The sequence below is a fragment of the Salmo salar genome, chromosome 03 (assembly GCF_965601325.2).
Source record: "Salmo salar chromosome 03, fSalSal1, whole genome shotgun sequence".
Taxonomy (NCBI): Eukaryota; Metazoa; Chordata; class Actinopteri; order Salmoniformes; family Salmonidae; genus Salmo; species Salmo salar.
This window is the reverse complement of record NC_138293.1, coordinates 76424702-76443545: the sequence shown is the minus strand read 5'-3', so window position 1 is coordinate 76443545 and position 18844 is coordinate 76424702. Positions and strand designations below refer to the sequence as shown.

Genomic DNA, 18844 nt, shown 5'->3' with positions numbered 1-18844 from the left:
ACATTGTTTTTCCTTTGGAATTTGGTTATTAGATAGTTGAATGCAAAGTGATAACACATTGGGAATTCAACAAATGTCTGGCTGTCTTTGAGTGGGTGAATAAAGGTTGAAATCACATTGACCAACATCTCAACCAAATATTACCCACATTTCCACGTTGAAATGACGTGCTGTGTCCAGTGAACTGTATGCAGTAAACATGGTTGTTTTGGGGATTCAGGCCGCTAAAGGTTGACCGTGGCAAAAGTTCTAGAACGTGGGATGCTGAGTCAAGCATTTAGAAGAGGCTGTATATATTCCGTCCCAGTACTAAGATTAGTGTCAGTGCAATTACAAATTAAAGCTTAGATGTGACTCTCAAACATTGATACGCCATATCAAATTCCCATTGTGTATTGCATTCCCAAATTGTCCTACTATTGAGGGCTGAAGGGAGTGATTTGATGCATGCATTTTTTGAGGTGAGAACAGGACCTGATTACACACCCACATACACACCCACATAAACACACACACACACACACACCCACATAAACACACACACACACCCACATAAACACACCCACCCATAAACACACACACATCCACATAACACACCCACATAAACACACACACACACCCACAAACCCACATAAACACCCACATAAACACACCCACATAAACACACCCACCCATAAACACACACACACCCACATAAACACACACACACACATAAACACACACACAAACACACCCACATAAACACACACATAAACACACACACCCACATAAACACACACACAAACACACAAACACCCATAAACACACACACACACCCACATAAACACACACACACCCATAAACACACACACACACACACACACACACACACCCACACCCACACCGCACTCCAGGGGGTGATATGTGTGTGGCTAAGAAGAACATGTTACCATTAGCAGGTGAACAACTCAGCCAGCCTGTGCAAAATATCAGCTTGACTACGACCTGATGTTAGTTCATTTCCTTGCCCCAGTAAGGAAAATGACAAAAATACTTTTTTTAAATAAGATTTTGCACTTTTTTCTGCTAAACAATCTGACATAATATAGTAATATGAATTACATCTAGGGAAATATTTCCTGTTGAAGAGTCAAAGGCAACATTTGTGTATTCAACTGAGGGAAAGACATGGAAGACATCTTATTTCATAGTCTTTGTCATTATTATTGCCATTATAAATCAGACATTGTAATAGAAAGCCATACCAAAACAATGTCCTCAGTATTACAGTGCCTATTATCAGTATTTTATGACAGTAACCATCTAGATATACTTCAACAGCATTGAAAGACAGAAAAACAACCAAACAACTTACTACAAAAATATGTTGTTCATTCAGAGATAGACTATGGAAAAGATAAAACCCCAAAAAGTTAGAAAATATTTCTTTTCATATGATGAGTAATTATTTTCTAGATCTTGGAACTTTGACCCATATTGCATGTTTTTTATTCATCTATAATGAAGTCACTAAAAGCCCAGATGACTTTGCAGAAAGTAGTTTGGTTTGATAATGACATTGTATCATCATGGTAGTGTCCAGGTTCTTTCCTAAAGTAACAGTGTTGGACTTGGTCCTTCATTTCATTGCAGAATTGCATAATGGCGCATTTTTCTTTCATTACTTGACCGCTCCATGACTTATGTGCATCACTATTTGGCTCCTTCATGTTGAGACTGTCTGGTCCCTAAAAAATGCAGTCTATTGGAAATGCCAACGCTTTTGGCATAGATATCAGTTTTCATTTTTACCACCAACTCAATTAAAACAGAGGAAATTCCTCATCAGTTACACAACTCATTTTCATTTAAAACACCACTCCTTTAAAAAAAATCCTGCAAAAACATTTCAAAAAAAATAAATTAAAAGCTCACACAGTCTACCAATAAGTCAATAGTTTTTTTTTTTTTAACATGTACTTCAAATTCTTGATTATTCTTGTAATACTGTAATATAACACTGCTTTTCTTAATACTGGAGTTTCCCTGGCAAAGAGGACCATTTAAGTATTAACCAGACTATCTCTGTTAACAGACGGATGTGCAACAAGTAAAGTGCAGCTTGTTTCTATACCTTATTCACTTCAGAAAAACTGATAGTGATTGTAGTTGGAACCATAGAAAACGCTGCAGCTAATTTTGTAGTGACAGCCTACGCATTGTAAACCTTCAGCAGCCAAAACACTCCTTCAATAGTGAAACTCAACGGCACATAAAACCAAAAAAACTCACAACGAGGAGACAAACAATAATAGCATGGGCTAATAAGACAGTTTTTTCTGACCATGAGATTTGACCAGAACATTCTGGGCCTGAGCGTCTCAATACGCCTCTCTCTGAACAACACTGCATAGAACACAAAGTGTAGTCCAGTTCTATGCACCAGTGCTATGTAGTGAGTGACTGCTCCAGTGAAGTACAATGCACTTTTCTTATATCTTCTACAGCGCAACACAGTGCAAAGTGGGGGGGGGGGGGGGGGGGGGGAAAATCACAGTTCGTTTGAACTCAAACTTCAAAAGGTAGGTGTATGTAAGCCGTGGTCCCTCACTTCTCCCACTTGTTGTTCTCGGGATTGTTCCTCAGAGGACTAGTGGAACAAAGACCTGGGAGTTAACATGTGACGTGTTCAAGGTCAGGAGGTGTGTCCACAACCACAAGACCTGGAAGAAAATTGAACAGCACTTGCTGTTTGAAAACAATAACCTCCACGTATTGCATTCAATAGTCTGATGAGAGTATTTTCAGCCTGATCGAGTGATCAGAGCTAGTGATCAGAGTCCTCTATCCTCTCCCATACACTGTCTCTATCCTCCCAAAGAGTCTCCCCCAACAGTATCCCAACAAGTGTAGTAAACTCCATGTAAAAAATAATACGTACACAGAAAACAATAAGTAAATCACATGATGGTAGTGTGGTGTTTCCTGGTAGTTCTGTTTGTTGCAGGTTGGTGCCTCAGCATTCAAAACCACACAGGTTGTTCCCCTGCTCCCTCCGGTTACAGCCGGCCGACCTTGGCGTCCCCGATGGCACCCCAGACGTCAAAAACAAATTCATCCGGGAAGGCGAAGTCACCAAGAGTCTCGTCCAACGCCTCGGCAAACTCATCTGGGTTCTTTTTGTCCTTCCCCAGCTCCACCATTGTAGCAGCTGACAGTGAGGGAGAGGGGTTAGACAGGGGTCAACCACAGCACAACAAAGTAATAGGACGTTAAATAGTTAACCAAATAGCTACCGAGACTATCTGCATTGACTCTTTTTGCACTAACTTTGCCTCATCACATACATTTATTATCTGTCACTTTATTCCTAGTGAAATGTACATATCTACCTCGTACCCTGCAAATCGACTCAGTACTGGTACCCCGTGTATATTGCCAAGTTATCGTTACTCATTGTGTATCTATTATTACATGTTTTACTTTTCTATTATTTCTCAATTTCTTTCTCTCTGCATTGTTGGGAAGGGTCCATGAGTAAGCATTTCACCGTTAGTCTACACCTGTTGTTTACCAAGCATGTAACAAATAAAATTTGATTTGAAGTGGTAACACACAAGTCACCACTTTGCTAACAGGAGCTGCATGTGTGAATCACATTCACACGTATACACACACCGTCTCCCTTACCCAGCTCACTGTCTCTGATGCCCATGTAACTCTCCAGGAGGTCATCCACTTTCTCTATGGCCTTCTCCTCAAACGCAGAGGGCTGACAAACAAATACCACAAACATAGTCATGACCTGAAACCATGTTTACCTTATTAACGGTAATAGAAGAACCAACACACACACACACTCACCAGCTCCTCCACAGTGGCTGGGCCTTTGGAGCGTAAACGCAGGGTGCCCTTCCCTGTCCCCAGCTGGGTTCCTGAGCCAGCCCGGGCCCCTCCTGACCTCTGGCTGATCATGTCTACAGGTAAGGGAGACAACATAACATGTCAAAGGAGCATCAGGTTTCTGACCTCCTAATTCTATATCTAGCTAGTCAATGATAATATAAGAGCAATTAGTAAAAGGCATTACAAAGTTTGATAACTGCTGACTCATTCCTAAATATAATCTGTCACACCATAATATGATTCATAATTATTTTGTCAGCACACACAATCTCTCACACACATACACACACACATACACAAACCCACCGAAGGCTTTCAAGGGCTCCACCATCTTGAGAACAAAGTCCTTCCCCTTGGGCAGCTCCTTGAGCATCTTGGCCACCTCGTAGTGTCGACAGCCAATGAGACTGTGGCCGTTGATGGACTCAATCATGTCTCCCACGTTGATGACCTGGATCTGATGGACCACGCTACCCTCCCTTATTCTCTGGAAGGGACAGGATGAGACAAAGTAAAAATCCACAATTTCACAATCAGCCAATTTGGCAGTGGGCAACATAAAACAACTCTATAATGTGCATAGGCAACTAACTAACATCTTATATTCAGTCTACTGTACATTCCACACTGTCGCTGCAATTGAGGCTCTGCATTTCAAACGCTCCCATTTTGTTCTATTTTTAGTCCTCTGTGTGTGATGCTGACGCATTTCCTTCCACTGCCAGACCTAACAGAGGTGAGACACAGACGACTCATTTCCTAGCCAGTAACCATGCCCACCTTGATGAAGGCGTATCCAGCTCCATTATCAGTGATGGTCAACCCCAGGGCGTCCTCCCCCTTGAACACCTCCACCTCCTTCCTCTGGCCTTTGATATGGGCAAAAATAAAGTCCTCCAGCCCAATCTGACCCCCCAGTAACTTGTCCATGTCCACCTTGTGAGTGTTCAGAGTGCAGAACATCACCTGAAGAGTTAGAAAGTGAGTCAGTAAAGGGACAAACTGAAGCAAATCTCTCTCGCTCGCTCGCTCTCTCACACACACACACACACACACACACACACACACACACACACACACACACACACACACACACACACACACACACACACACACACACACACACACACACACACACACACACACACACACACACACACACACACACCCAGTCGTCATATTGTTCACCTCTGGTGGTGCGATCCCAAAGGCCTCTCCGATCTTGGTGTAGAGCTCTCGCACGTTGCTGAAGCCCTCGATGCGTCCCGTGGGGCTACCGTGTGCTAGCTGGGTGTGGAAGATCAGACGAGGTCTCAGGCTGGTGGGTGGGGGTGGCAGACCCTCCTGGGTAGTACCCTCCCCGAGCCCCACACCACCTCCATCCAGGCCGTCCATTCCTGGGACATTAAGGCCCGCTCGGATCGGCTCGGCTTCCTCGTTCTCCACTAGTGGAGATGCTTTCTTCCTTCTACCCAATCCAAGAGGCATTTTTATCCTTCTGCCTGTCTGTCGGTGGACGTGAACAGATGCTGCTTTGGTAGGTAGCCAAAGGTCCTGTCCAGCATAGGACTCTCTCAAGTCTTCTTCCACCTGATGATTCACCACTGAACCCCAGCTATCTCTTGATGGTGGTCGCTGTAGCTACCTACTGCTGTTGTTGGGACAAAACTTGTTTCCAGCAACTTCAAGTGTATGGCAACTACACATTCAGAGTGCATCTGTGAACAGATTGTGACAGGTTAGTTAAACATTACTACCAAACCCCATAGCTGGTGCATCACATCACAATACACTGGAAGATAGCTTTCAAAAACGAGTATCAAAACGCCCAGGAGCTAACTTGCCAGCTAGCTAGCTCACCCTTAAAACACTTATTCAGCCTACTTGTCTTGCCATCAAGTTACATGGCATTAGACAAGATGATAAACATCTAAACTTGAATCAGAGATTGCACTTAATTTGACACACCTATTTATTTTTTTAAACAGATTGTCAGCTAGGTAGCTAACTTGTTAGCTAGTTAGCTTGTTGGCTAACACAATATTAGCTGCTAGCTAGCTGAGAATGAAGGAATATAGCAGTCAAGGTAAGCATCTTACCAGAGCTTTAGCTAGCTAACTCGCTGTACGAAGTGATTGATTCAATCCAGACGTGAAATGGAACATCAAAACACTAGGTTACTTCTTGATCCAAAGGTTGTGGAAGTAAAGTTACATCGCATTTGAATCGCTAGTCTTGTGAGATACGCTAACAAGCTAATGAGAGGAAAGGAAGATCTGATGTTATGTATGTTGTTCAGCAGGGGTGTTTTCATTAGATAGCCCAGCCACAAAGTCCAAATTGGCTATGTCGAGAGAAAAAAAAGGAAAACAAAAATGTGCTTTTTGTTATTTTATTTATGTTTGGGGGTTAGGAATAAGGTTAGCAGTGAGGTTAAGTTTAAAATCAGATTTTAAGAAGAGCAATAGTAGAAACAGGCGGGGTTTATTACTTTGCGGCTGTGGTAACAATTGACGACAGCAGGGGTGGGACTTCAGCACTTTATAATGGCCTCCTCCACTATAGGATTCCTCTCCTCGTCTCTAGCTCTTCGATGCCCCCTACTGTAAAGCAGGTTTTTTAAACCCTCTGTCCTAGGAATTCCAATAGTCCTCCTGGCATGAATAATTCATCTACACTGCCTGTAATGCATTTTATAATCTGTCTAGTATAGATGGCAGACAGAATCAAAAGCTGAGCATTTTCAGTAAAAGCCTAACTTGTAACAGATTGAGTTCCCATATGTCTCTCACTCCGTTTAACCCCTGGATGTGGATGTGTGTTTTTCAGAAGATTGTCAAACAAGCAATCTGCTCAAGGTAGAACAAAATGCACTCTGTTACAATGGTGCTTTGACCCTAATCCAGTTAGCTAGTCCCTAGTTGTTAAATCAAATCAAACTTTGTCACATGCGCCGAATACAACAAGTGTAGAATTTACCGTGAACTGCTTACTTACAAACCCGTAACCAGCAGTGCAAATAAACTAAAGTAACACAATAATGAGGCTATATACAGGGGGTGACTAATAACATTTGATTTGGTACAGAGTCAGTGTGCAGGAAAGCAAAAAGTAGCTGGTTCCCGCCCCACGGGGGGCAGAATTAAATCCACTCGGTTACTTTAAAAGTTTGACATGGCCCCAAATAAAACAGAACTACAACATTTTGTATAATTTTATTTGAGATTTACAAGTTTGCCAGTCTTTGCAACAACTAAAATACCACAAAATGCCAAGGGGACCTCGTTTGTTCAAAGGATAGGACAAATAAAATAAAATGTTCAGTTTCATACAAATTAAAAGTGGACTGCTAACACCTATTTGTCAAATAAAATTCTGGGTGCCTAATAATAATAATAAAGAATGTCTGCAAATTTTATAAAAACAACTTAAACTTTTCCATCATAGGAAAACATTTGCAAATAAAGCAAATATTTTTTTACAAAAAAGTTAAACCGAGATTACACATCTCTACATTCATGTTAAACCACATTTATCTGTTAAAATTAAGAGTGGAACTCCACTTGGAGTGGAATGATAAATGGGTAAGTGTTGACTGATCATTACAACCTCAATGACAATCAAATTCATTACATCTCGCAACGGAAACCATTTAGCGTTTGAGAACCAAACAACACGAAACGGTGCGGGACCTACCTGAATTTGTCCAATAAAAATAATTTGTTACAAAACATTTTCCGTTTGGTGTAAAACTTTTGTGCAACAGATGAAACGTTTTTCAACAGAATCAGCGTAATGAATGCACCCCAGGTTAAAATATGTGTTTCAAGTACTTGAAAATGTAACATTGTTCAAATAATTCAGACATATTTTAACAATACAACTGACTCACTACTTGGCTATTTTACAGTTTGTCAACTGTCATTTTTGGAATGATTTTCTTATTTACCACAGATGCTTACTTAGGCTTGCTTTATCTCAAACAATGTGCTTCAAAAATCAGTTCACTACTTACTGTAGGCTGCGTTCACACAGGCAGCCCAATTCTGATCTATTTTCCACTAATTTGGTATTTTGACCAATCACATCAGATCTTTTAGCAGCAGATCTTTTTAAGAGCTGATCTGATTGGTCAAGATACAATTTAGTGGGGGAAAAAGCTCAGAATTGGGGCCCGTCTAAACGCAGCCATATTTGACAAGTCATTGTTTGCTCTGCAGTGTGTAAGAAGTACAGGATATGACAAAATAAAAAGGATGAAGATTATCTAACAGAAATGGTTTGCATAGAGGTTCTGAAGTAGCAGTAGCTATAATTTTCACAGCTTTAACAGAGTTAAAGAGAGAATTTAAACAGCTAAAATGCACTGCATTTTTGAACAGCTTCTAAAGTGTCACTGCAGAGTAAACACACCTACAAGTTTCACTGGAGAATGGGCATACAAGTTCATCATACTTACAACAATAGTGATTCTCAAGTTAAATGTAAGGGGTCCTACAGAGGTCAAAACACATCACACCATCTTCTCAATAGTATTTCACAATAAGATGGTGCACGTTTGTCATATATATATACACACACACACACACACACACACACACACAAACGAGTTCAATCTCACATGCGTGACGTGAGATTTGGCACAAAATAGATAACGCGCCCTTGAATAACTAAAATCTATACAACTGGAGAAGCTACACTACATGGCCAAAAGTATGTGGACACCTGCTTCATGAACATCTTATTCCAAAACCATGGGCATTAATATGGACTTGGTCCCTCCCTTTGCTGCTATAACAGCCTCCACTCTTCTGGGAAGGCTTTCCACCAGATGTTGGAACATTGGAAGCAAGTCCCCGCAGTATTCAGCCACAAGAGCATTAGTGAGGTCGCACACCGATGTTGGGCGATTAGACCTGGGTCGGCGTACCAATTCATACCAAAGGTGTTCAATAGAGTTGAGGACAGGGCTCTATGCAGGCCAGTCAAGTTCTTCCACACTGATCTCGACAAACCATTTCTGTATGGACCTTGCTTTGTGCACGGGGGCATTGTCATGCTGAAACAGGAAAGAGCCTTCCCCCAAACTGTTGCCACAAAATTGGAAGCACAGAATCGTCTAGAATGTCATTGTCTGTTGTAGCGTTAAGATTTCCCTTCACTGGAACTAAGGGGCCTAGCCCGGACCATGAAAAACAGCCCAAGACCATTATTCCTCCTCCACCAAAGTTTACAGTTGGCACTTTGCAGTCGGGCAGGTAGTGTCCTCTTGGCATCCGCCAAACCCAGATAGGACTGCCAGATGGTGAAGCGTGTTTCATCACTCCAGATAACGCATTTCCACTGCTCCAGAGTCCAATGTCGGCGGATGTTACACCACTCCAGCCGATGCTTGGCATTGCGCATGGTGATCTTGTGTGAGGCTGCTCGGCCATGGAAACCCATTTCATGAAGCTCTCAATGAACAGTTATTGTAGTGACTTTTCTTCCAGAGGCCGGTTGAAACTCAGTAGTGAGTGTTGTAACCGAGGACAGATGATTTGTACCTGCTTCCGTGGCCCCGTTCTGTGAGCTTGTGTGGCCTACCACTTCGACGGCTGAGCTGTTGTTGCTCCTAGATGTTTCCACTTCACAATAACAGCACTTACAGTTGACTGGGGCAGCTCTAGCAGGGCAGAAATTTGACGAACTGACTTGTTGGAAAGTTGGCATCCTATGACGGTGCCACATTGAATGTCACTGAGCTCTTCAGTATGGGCCATTCTACTGCCAATGTTTGTCTATTGAGACTGCATAGCTGTGTGCTAGATTTTATACACCCGTCAGCAATGAGTGTGCCTGAAATAGCCAAATCCACTCATTTGAAGGGTTGTCCACTCACTTTTGGACATGTAGTGTATCAAGTATGTGGAATCTGTTGCCTGGAGTGACTTCCTAAAAATGTTTATTCATACCTCATTCTCTGGGTTAGTTTGAACATGATTTGCAAGTTGTGCTCAAGAATCCCCAGTATTGCCCCTCCCATTTAAGCACAAAGAATTTTCTGAATTCTATTTGCTCTAGTTCCCCAACATAACTCAGTTTCAGAATCTCTCGCATACATCACTGCAAAATAATACCGGTGTAACCAAAGATATAGAGTGCCTTCGAAAAATATTCAGACCCCTGGACTTTTTCCAAATTTCGTTACGTTATAGCCTTATTCTAAAATGGATTAAATAAAAAAATCCTCAGCAATTTACACACAATACCCCATAATGACAAAGCAAAACAAGTTATTATTTTATGTTACCAAATGTTTAAACCTATAAAACAGAAATACCTAATTTACATAAGTATTCAGACCCTTTTATGAGACTCGAAATTGAGCTCAGGTGCATCTTGTTTCCATTTATCATCCTTGAGATGTTTCTACAACTTGGAGTCCACCTGTGCTAAATTCAATTGATTGGATTTGGATAGGCACATAACTGTCTATAAAAAGGTTGCACAGTTGGCAGGGCATGTCACAGCAAAAACCATGCCATGAGGTTGAAGGAATTGTCCGTAGAACTCCGAGACAGGATTGTGTCAAGGCACAGATCTGGGGAAGGGTACCAAAAAGAGTCCCCAAGAACACAGTGGCCCTGCATCATTCTTAAATGGAAGAAGTTTGGAACCACCGAGACTCTTCCTAGAGCTGGCCACCCAGCCAAACTGAGCAATTGGGGGAAAAGGGCCTTGGTCAGGGAGGTGACCTGATGGTCACTCTGACAGAGCTCTAGAGTTCCTATGTGGAGATGGGAGAACCTTCCAGAAGGACAACCATCCCTGCAGCACTCCACCACATCAGGCCTTTATGGTAGAGTGGCCAGACGGAAGCCACTCCTCAGTAAAAGGCATATGACAGCCCGCTTGGAGTTTGCCAAAAGGCACCTAAAGACTCAGACCATGAGAAACAAGATTCTCTGGTCTGATGGAAACCAAAATTGAACTCTTTGGCCTGAATGCCAGGCGTCACGTCTGGAGGAATCCTGGCACCATTCCTTCGGTGAAGCATGGTGGTGGCAGCATCATGCTGTGGGGATGTTTAACAGCGGCAGGGACTGGGAGACTAGTCAGGATCGAGGCACAGATAAACAGAGCAAAGTACAGAGAGATCCTTGATGAAAACCTGCTCCAGAGCGCTCAGGACCTCAGACTGGGGTGAAGGGGTCGTTGTCCTTCAAACAGGACAACAACCCTAAACACACAGCCAAGACAACGCAGGAGTGGCTTCGGGACAAGTCTCTGAATGTCCTTGAGTGGCCCAGCAAGAGCCCAGATTTGAACCCGATCAAACATCTCTGGAGAGAGCTGAAAATAGCTGTGCAGCAACGCTCCTCATCCAACCTGATAGAGCCTGAGAGGATCTGCAGAGAAGAATGGGGGAAACTCCCCAAATACAGGTGTGCCAAGCTTGTAGCATCATACCTAAGAAGACTCGAGGCTGTAATCACTGCCAAAGGTGCTTCAACAAAGTACTGAGTAAAGGGTCTGAATACTTATGTAAATGTGATAAGTTTTATACATTTTTTTATTCTAAAACATTTCTAAAAACCTGTTTTTGCTTTGTCATTATGGTGTATTTTGTGTAGATTGATGAGAAGAAGAAAAAACAATTTTAATCAATTATAGAATTAGGCTGTAACGTAACAAAATGTGGAAAAAGTTGAGGGGTCTGAATACTTTCCGATGGCACTGTATGCATTGTATTTATAAGTATATCTACATTCAGATGTGTGTCACTGCTCCTGAGAGATATAGTTGATAAGTTGCCTGCAACAAATATTCTGGAAGCACTATCAAAACAACAGGATACCACACAAATTCCACGTCAGTGCTCTGTTTGCCACAGGCATTTTCAACTCTACCTATCCCTCGGACCTTATAACAACCAGCTCCAGTCATCTCTACATGGCCAGACCAACCCCTGCCCTATGCACAAACATTATTATCCAATGTCTAGCACTGGGTCCCCCAGAAGTGTCTTTATTTTCCCTTCCAATGGGAAATGGAATACTGTCAATAGGACATGTAGGTAATAAAATCTAAAATGTTTTAATAATATTAAACAGGAAAAAATTATGAAGCAAACAGAACAGCTAACATCAGAGAACAGAGACCAACATGTTACCCTGTCAATATCTCATGGTGGTTAAATATATAACTGAATTATAATTTGGATCAAAGGTTGAATCAAAATAAACAGGTATAATTCCCAAACAACTATTCTGTTCTTTGGCCTAGGGTAAGGACAACTAATGGAGAAACACAACTGGCTGTCTTCGTGTTTGTTAGGTGTCTTCAAAAGCCACTTAGTCATTCAAGGAGGAAGAATCTGAGTCAGTGCATCGCGGGCACTCTGCCCCAAATTCTCAGGGAATTTCACTACAAACTCAAGCACCATGTCCCCCCTCTTCTCTGGGCACTTGGACAGGGGTAGTCCCTCTCCCACAATACGCTTCTTCATCCCAGGTTTGACCACGTCTCTGGAGGTCACAGTCACAGTCCTGCCGTCCAGAGTGGGAGCGCTGACCGTGCATCCACACAGTGCCTGATGGGAGAGAGAAATACAGATTGTCACAATTAGGTGTGTTATGTTTTTAGTTAAAGAGTACAAGGCCTGGGAGTTGGGCTGGGCGATATATCGAATTAATTAGAAATTGTGTTTTAGCGCGATGTTCCAAATGCCTGTATCGTAAGATTTTTGTTTATGAGCGTTTACGTCCGCTTGTTCTCATGACGTTGTCTTTTCGGTCTCGTCTCCTTCAAACCTTCTGTGCACCTACCCCATCTCTCTCACACACACACACACACACACACACACACACACACACACACACACACCCCTCACAACAACAAAGACAAAAGATCACTTCTTCCTCTGACAACAAGCAGTTTCAACTCGATATTTGCATATGAGGTTTCGTCAAACAGAATGGGTGAGATGGACCCTGAAACACATTAGGACATTTTATTGTAGGAAAACTTAAACTTTCTAACGATACCCTTTTTGTCTCAACTCCCAAAATTTGGCGCAGAGCAGACCCTTATAAAACGAGACATGATTGTGGAAAATGTATGCTCAGTTTGGTGCTAGCGGTGCATTTTAGCCACGGACTGCTAGCTGTCTAGTCGGTGTTTTATAAACGTTTTGTAGGCTAAGAATGGGCTTCAAATTTGCATTGTCAAATTCATGTCAAATTCAGTCATATACGATATATTAAAATGTATGTTTCCATGTGAATTAACTTACCATATCATATGCCAGTTTAACGTATTTGACGGCCAAAAAGCAGCACACAGCCGAAAAGTTACCACTGTTTTATTAGAACTACACACATGAACTACATCTCCCACCAGCTATATATCTACCTTTCGACACCTTGTCGGTCTACAAACAAACAAAAAGTAGGCCTACTGGCTGGCCACGTTCAGTAAAAAAACTAAAGTAACAGCGCAATTAAATATAAAATATCAAACAGCCTGTAACTAACAGGTTTTTACTGTCCTGTGAGTCAACTCGAGCAGGCATGCTAACAACGCTGCAGGAGTTATAGTTCAAATTAGACTTTTCTAACTTTCGGCTATGTATCTTACTTCTTGAGTGGGATAAAAGGCATCGGGTATGAGTAAATCAATACACGAATATAATGATATATACTACCGTTCAAAAGTTTGGGGTCACTTAGAAATGTCCTTTTTGAAAGAAAAACAATTTGTCCATTAAAATTACATCAAATTGATCATAAATACAGTGTAGACATTGTTTATGTTGTAAATGACTATTGTAGTTGGAAACGGCTGATTTTTTATGGAATATCCACATAAGCGTACAGAGGCCCATTATCAGCCACCATCACTCCTGTGTTCCAATGGCACGTTATGTTAGCTAATCCAAGTTTATCATTTTAAAAGGCTAATTCATCATTAGAAAACCCTTTTGCTGTGTGTACGCCTCAAGTCCTCAACTGGCAGCTTCATTAAATAGTACCTACAAAACACCAGTCTCATCGTCAACAGTGAAGAGGCGACTCCGGGATGCTGGCCTTCTAGGCAGAGTTTCTCTGTCCAGTGTGTGTTCTTTTGCCCATCTTAATATTTCTTTTTTATTGGCCAGTCTGAGAATGGCCTTTTCTTTGCAACTCTGGGATGCTAGGCAGAGTCGCCTCTTCACCGTTGACGTTGAGACTGGTGTTTTGTGGGTACTATTTAATGAAGCTGCCAGTTGAAGACTTGTGAGGTGTCTGTTTCTCAAACTAGACACTAATGTACTTGTCCTCTTGCTCAGTTGTGCACCGGGGCCTCCCACTCCTATTCTGGTTAGAGCCAGTTTGCGCTGTTCTGTGAAGGGAGTAGTACACACAGCGTTGTACAAGACCTTCAGTTTCTTGGCAATTTCTCACATGGAATAGCCTTCATTTCTCAGAACAAGAATAGACTAAAGAGTTTCAGAAGAAAGTTCTTTGTTTCTGGCCATTTTGAGCCTGTAATCGAACCCACAAATGCTGATGCTCCAGATACTCAACTAGTATAAAGATGGCCAGTTTTATTGCTTCTTTAAATCAGGACAACAGTTTTCAGCTGTGCTAACATAATTGCAAAAGGGTTTACTAATGATAAATTAGCCTTTTAAAATGATAAACTTGGATTAGCTAACACAACATGCCATTGGAACACAGGAGTGATGGTTGCTAATAATGGGCCTCTGTACACCTATGTAATTATTACATTAGAAATCTGCCGTTTCCATCTACAATAGTCATTTACAACATTAATGTCTACACTATATTTCTCATCAATTTGATGTTATTTTAATGGACCAAATTGTTTGCTTTTCTTTCAGAAACAAAGAAATTTCTAAGTGACCCCAAACTTTTGAACGGTAGTGTATATTGTAAAAACAACTAGCTGGAGCCATCTGAGCGGTCGGCTATCAATGCCCTTACCCGCTAGTACGTAATGCTGATAATTTGTTCTGACTCGCTACAGGCTGTGCAGCAAGAACAGTACGAATGCTTCTTAGTCTAGGACTTTTATCTTCACCACCACACACTATAGTATTCACACACACAAATCTTCAGTTTACAGAGGATGGACTTGTGGTTTTCTTGGATGCATTGTACCCAGAATTATACTAAAATAAACACACATAACTTGGTCGGCAGCCAAACTTGCGTCTTCATCTGCCGACAACGATAGCCACTCTGACCTGGAGTGGGTTGGGTCAGAGTCCAAATGTGCATTTTGGCACTCTAATTGGTGTAAAACAAGAGGCTGTGACAGACAGCTGAGAAGGGGAGAAATCACCCTAACAGGACTGTGGGGAGTCAGACATGGCCTGTTTTCTCTCACACAACCTTGTTTTCATAAATGTGATTATATAAGCTTGAACCCCATTCAAAAACATAGTACGGGACTTGCAACAGGAGGTAGTAAATACTAGTACTTTCATACCGTATTGGCAACTTGTTCTCATTCTGAAAAATAAGCATCTTCTTATCCATGTAGGTAGGCCACAAAGTGGACAGGCTAGCATTTTGTTCGAACAGTAGGAGACTGACAGGAGGGTGTGTTCATAACAGTTACTGTTCGAACTTGTTAGCAAGCAAATAGATCCAAGATGGCTAGATTTTAAATATAAAGATTAGCTAACTACTCATTATTAGTGGATGTGCATCGTGTATGGTTCTGGTTACATTTTTTACAAAAAGGGCATGTTCATACAGACAGACTTAAAATCCAGATCAGTGATTATTGCAAAAAAGCAAGTTAAACTGCTATAATATAATTAATTATTAGTGGGTTGTGGAAGGCTTACATTTAGCCTAGGTATAATTTTACAAGCCATGAATTCATTATATTATTCCTGACTGTTTAAAATGTTTAAATGCAGTGTACTGACCTTTAAATGGTGCAACAAAGCATATTTAGAGGAAAATATCATTACCATGATTACAGAGAATACAAGTGAAAGAGTTTAGTGGGTTACGTTTATGACTGATACAATGTTTAAGAAATCACAAAGACCAAGCACTCACATCTCTGAGGGACACTCTAGCAGGGTAGATGATATCGGAGCCATCCCGGCGGAACACAGGATGGGGTTTGTCTTTGACCACAAACACCACGTCAGCAGGAATGTTAGTGGGCGTCTCGTCTCCCTCCCTGGGGAAGGTGATCTTGGTCCCTTCCTTCCAGCCTCGCTTGATGTCCACTGTCAGGATCTTGTCCTCGCTGCGCATGCTGCAGCCGTCCGGGTTCAGCCGCTTCCTGGAGATCTTCATCTTCTTGGTGCAGCCGGAGAACACCTCCTCCAGGCTCACCTTCAGCTCGTGCACCACCGGAGAATCTTTCTTCTTCTCACGGCCCCCGTGGGGACCCCCTGGTCGGGATTTGAAGGACCTCTGGTGTTGGTGGAACCCTCCCATTCCACCCGGCATGCCCCCCATCCCTCCCATACCAAATGCGGCAAAGGGGTCATCAGTGTCCATGTCATCGTCCCCGTTGCGTGCGAAGAACTGGTCGAATGGGCTGCGGCCACCAAAAAACTCCGTAAACATGGCGTGAGGATCTCCATGGAAGGTGTAGTTGTAGTTGTTGGGGCCATTGGGACCACCACCCCCGCCAGCTGTGTGCCCCTTCAGGCCTGTAAGAGTGAACACAACATCAAAATTGCTATTTTAGAACACAAGAACAAACATCAAAATGTTTATTTTAAATCCCTTTCAATCACTTATTCACAACACATTTTCAACACTTCCAGACATACCATCTCTCTAAATTAATAATGCTAAAGCATGCTACATTTCCACCTGTGTCTTCAGGGGTCACTGTGACAGAGCAGTGTTTCTGAAAAGGTGTTCTGCAATGTGTCACAGACCATGATCGGACGTGACAGAAGGAAGGAATTAACGTTGTGATGTGAACAAACTAGCCCCACTGACAGTTTGAACTCAGAATAAACAGGAAAGTTCCAGCAAGTTCTCGAGAGAATTGTAGTGCCTCTGTTTCCGGCGCTCAGTTGCTTCCAATATAATAACTACAATAGTTTATAGGGCTACACTAAAAGAAAAACACAAACACTAACATTTAAATAATAACGTTAGCTAGAAGTTGTCAAAAACAACGGCCACGGCTGATACAGCTAGTAACGTTACATAGTTGGCAAACCTGACAACGTCGATAGCGCAAGACAGTTTGGGTTACAATGGTGCACCACACTGTGTGGAACCAAAAGTTGATGCGTTACCTTCTTCTCCATATCGGTCATATATATCCTTTTTCTTTGCGTCGCTGAGGACATCATAGGCCTCGGCGATCTCTTTAAATTTATCCTCAGCTCCAGTGGACTTGTTTTTATCAGGGTGATATCGCAAGGCCTGCTTTCGATACGCCTTCTTTATCTCGTCCTCAGAGGCGCCTTTCTGTATACCCAACACTTTATAATAGTCTTTACCCATTACAAGTATCTGTCAAGTAACGCTTGTTATTCAAAAAAACATCGTCAATTCACCACTTAATCTTATATCAAAGGCTGTCAACCAACCACACTGAAATGTAGTGTTTGAAACTGGCTAGCTACTTAACCAGTTGACAGCTGTAAGCTAGCTACAAATCCGACCCTCCACGATTTTTTTGACCTATTAAACTATGGAGTTACATAAATATATCCCACTCTCTGCTGAATAAACCAATTTATGAGCTGAGATATCGTGGCTACTCAAAATACGCTTTTCACCATGTCGCGAGCTAGCCACCATGTAAGAAACTTCCAGAACTACTGGTGCTGATACTGCTGTGACTATCGCGTTTCCACATTGACTGAAATCTCCGCCCCTTTCTACGTCATGCTTTCAAAATGGTCTACTTTCAAGATCCTTGGGACGTCCCTACCCCAATGAAGTTGAAATGTATGAATGGTTGAAGTTCGGGTTAGGGTAGCCTCGTCGAGAACCAGGCGTGACAACGGGTTATGCTTGGCGTTAGGGTTTAGGGTAGGGACGTCCCAAGGATTCCGAATATCACTAACCCTGTCAAAATCAAGAACCCACAATTTACGCCCCACCATTCCCTGGCAGGAGTTGCTTGCGCATATAAGAAGGAATAAACTGCATGTTCAGGGATGGACAACTAGCGGCCCAACCAGATTTTGCTTTGTTCCCCCAAAAGGGTCACCCCATACAGAACCAATCAGTCGATATAATCGAGAACAATCATCAGAAATCATGCGATATGAATCGGACAGTAGGGCGCCGCCTGACCCACTGATTGCAATTGTATCGGGTAAAAGGGTAGGGCCGACTCTGACTGCATGTGTGGGTTAAGATGTAGGTACACAGACCCACTGCAGACCCTAATGATGAGTTCATATTTTTTTGTGGCCCCAATTAAAGTTGCCCATCACTGATGTAGATAATAATTTCATCACATTGTGGGTATCTGTGCCAAAGCTTTATAAATTATTGCATTAGCTAAAATAATATGAATGCATATTGTGACAAGACTATTGATATGTTGCATATCAAATGGCCACACGGTAGAATACTATAATAGTGTTCCTCTTGCAATACCTAATTACATATCTTAAATATCCTACATATATGTCATGACATGGAAAGATATTGGCTCTAAAATTACTACATGTCAGGACTTCTGGAAAATCAAGAAAAGTGATAATAATGCTGACTACCACAGAGGGGCAGCATTGCAGCTTCTTAAATCACGGAAACGGTAACATTATTCTCACGCTTCACTGGAGAGCCCCATAGCATGATAACCTGATATTTTCCAGTATCAGTTTGGATTCCAGGCTAATAATACGAGCCCACCGTACCATAACATCTGCTGCTAATCACAACGTCCAAAAAAACAAACTTGAACATGATGTTAAATTGAGATCATGAGAGAGCCATTTGTTTAAATCAATTGAATTTGC

At 42.0% G+C, this 18844-nt stretch overlaps 2 protein-coding genes across 2 annotated transcripts; both read right to left on the bottom strand.

The window, feature by feature from the left end:
* Positions 1-1179: 1179 nt before the first annotated feature.
* LOC106601663 (PDZ domain-containing protein GIPC1) lies at positions 1180-6360 on the bottom strand. The gene is made up of 7 exons (XM_045715406.2): positions 5985-6360; positions 5074-5603; positions 4666-4851; positions 4192-4372; positions 3844-3956; positions 3670-3751; positions 1180-3190 (listed from the first exon to the last, which is right to left on the bottom strand). The coding sequence occupies exons 2-7, from the start codon at positions 5371-5373 to the stop codon at positions 3039-3041; spliced, it is 1014 nt and encodes a 337-aa protein (XP_045571362.1). The 5' UTR covers positions 5374-5603; positions 5985-6360; the 3' UTR covers positions 1180-3038.
* A 5588-nt stretch (positions 6361-11948) lies between these two features.
* LOC123741706 (dnaJ homolog subfamily B member 1) lies at positions 11949-17660 on the bottom strand. Its single transcript, XM_045715405.2, has 3 exons — positions 17159-17660; positions 15948-16555; positions 11949-12460 (listed from the first exon to the last, which is right to left on the bottom strand). The coding sequence occupies exons 1-3, from the start codon at positions 17367-17369 to the stop codon at positions 12230-12232; spliced, it is 1050 nt and encodes a 349-aa protein (XP_045571361.2). The 5' UTR covers positions 17370-17660; the 3' UTR covers positions 11949-12229.
* Positions 17661-18844: the final 1184 nt, after the last annotated feature.

What these genes read in the sequence shown, in the direction of transcription:
- LOC106601663 (XM_045715406.2), bottom strand. Translation starts at nt 5,373, where the DNA reads ATGCCTCTTGGATTGGGTAGAAGGAAGAAAGCATCTCCACTAGTGGAG. An exon ending in TTGGGATCGCACCACCAGAG is followed by an intron (nt 4,852 to 5,073) that starts GTGAACAATATG and finishes CTAACTCTTCAG; the next exon opens with GTGATGTTCTGCACTCTGAA. An exon ending in GGAGCCCTTGAAAGCCTTCG is followed by an intron (nt 3,957 to 4,191) that starts GTGGGTTTGTGT and finishes CCTTACCTGTAG; the next exon opens with ACATGATCAGCCAGAGGTCA.
- LOC123741706 (XM_045715405.2), bottom strand. Translation starts at nt 17,369, where the DNA reads ATGGGTAAAGACTATTATAAAGTGTTGGGTATACAGAAAGGCGCCTCT. An exon ending in TGACCGATATGGAGAAGAAG is followed by an intron (nt 16,556 to 17,158) that starts GTAACGCATCAA and finishes TCACTCTTACAG; the next exon opens with GCCTGAAGGGGCACACAGCT. An exon ending in CTAGAGTGTCCCTCAGAGAT is followed by an intron (nt 12,461 to 15,947) that starts GTGAGTGCTTGG and finishes CTCTCCCATCAG; the next exon opens with GCACTGTGTGGATGCACGGT.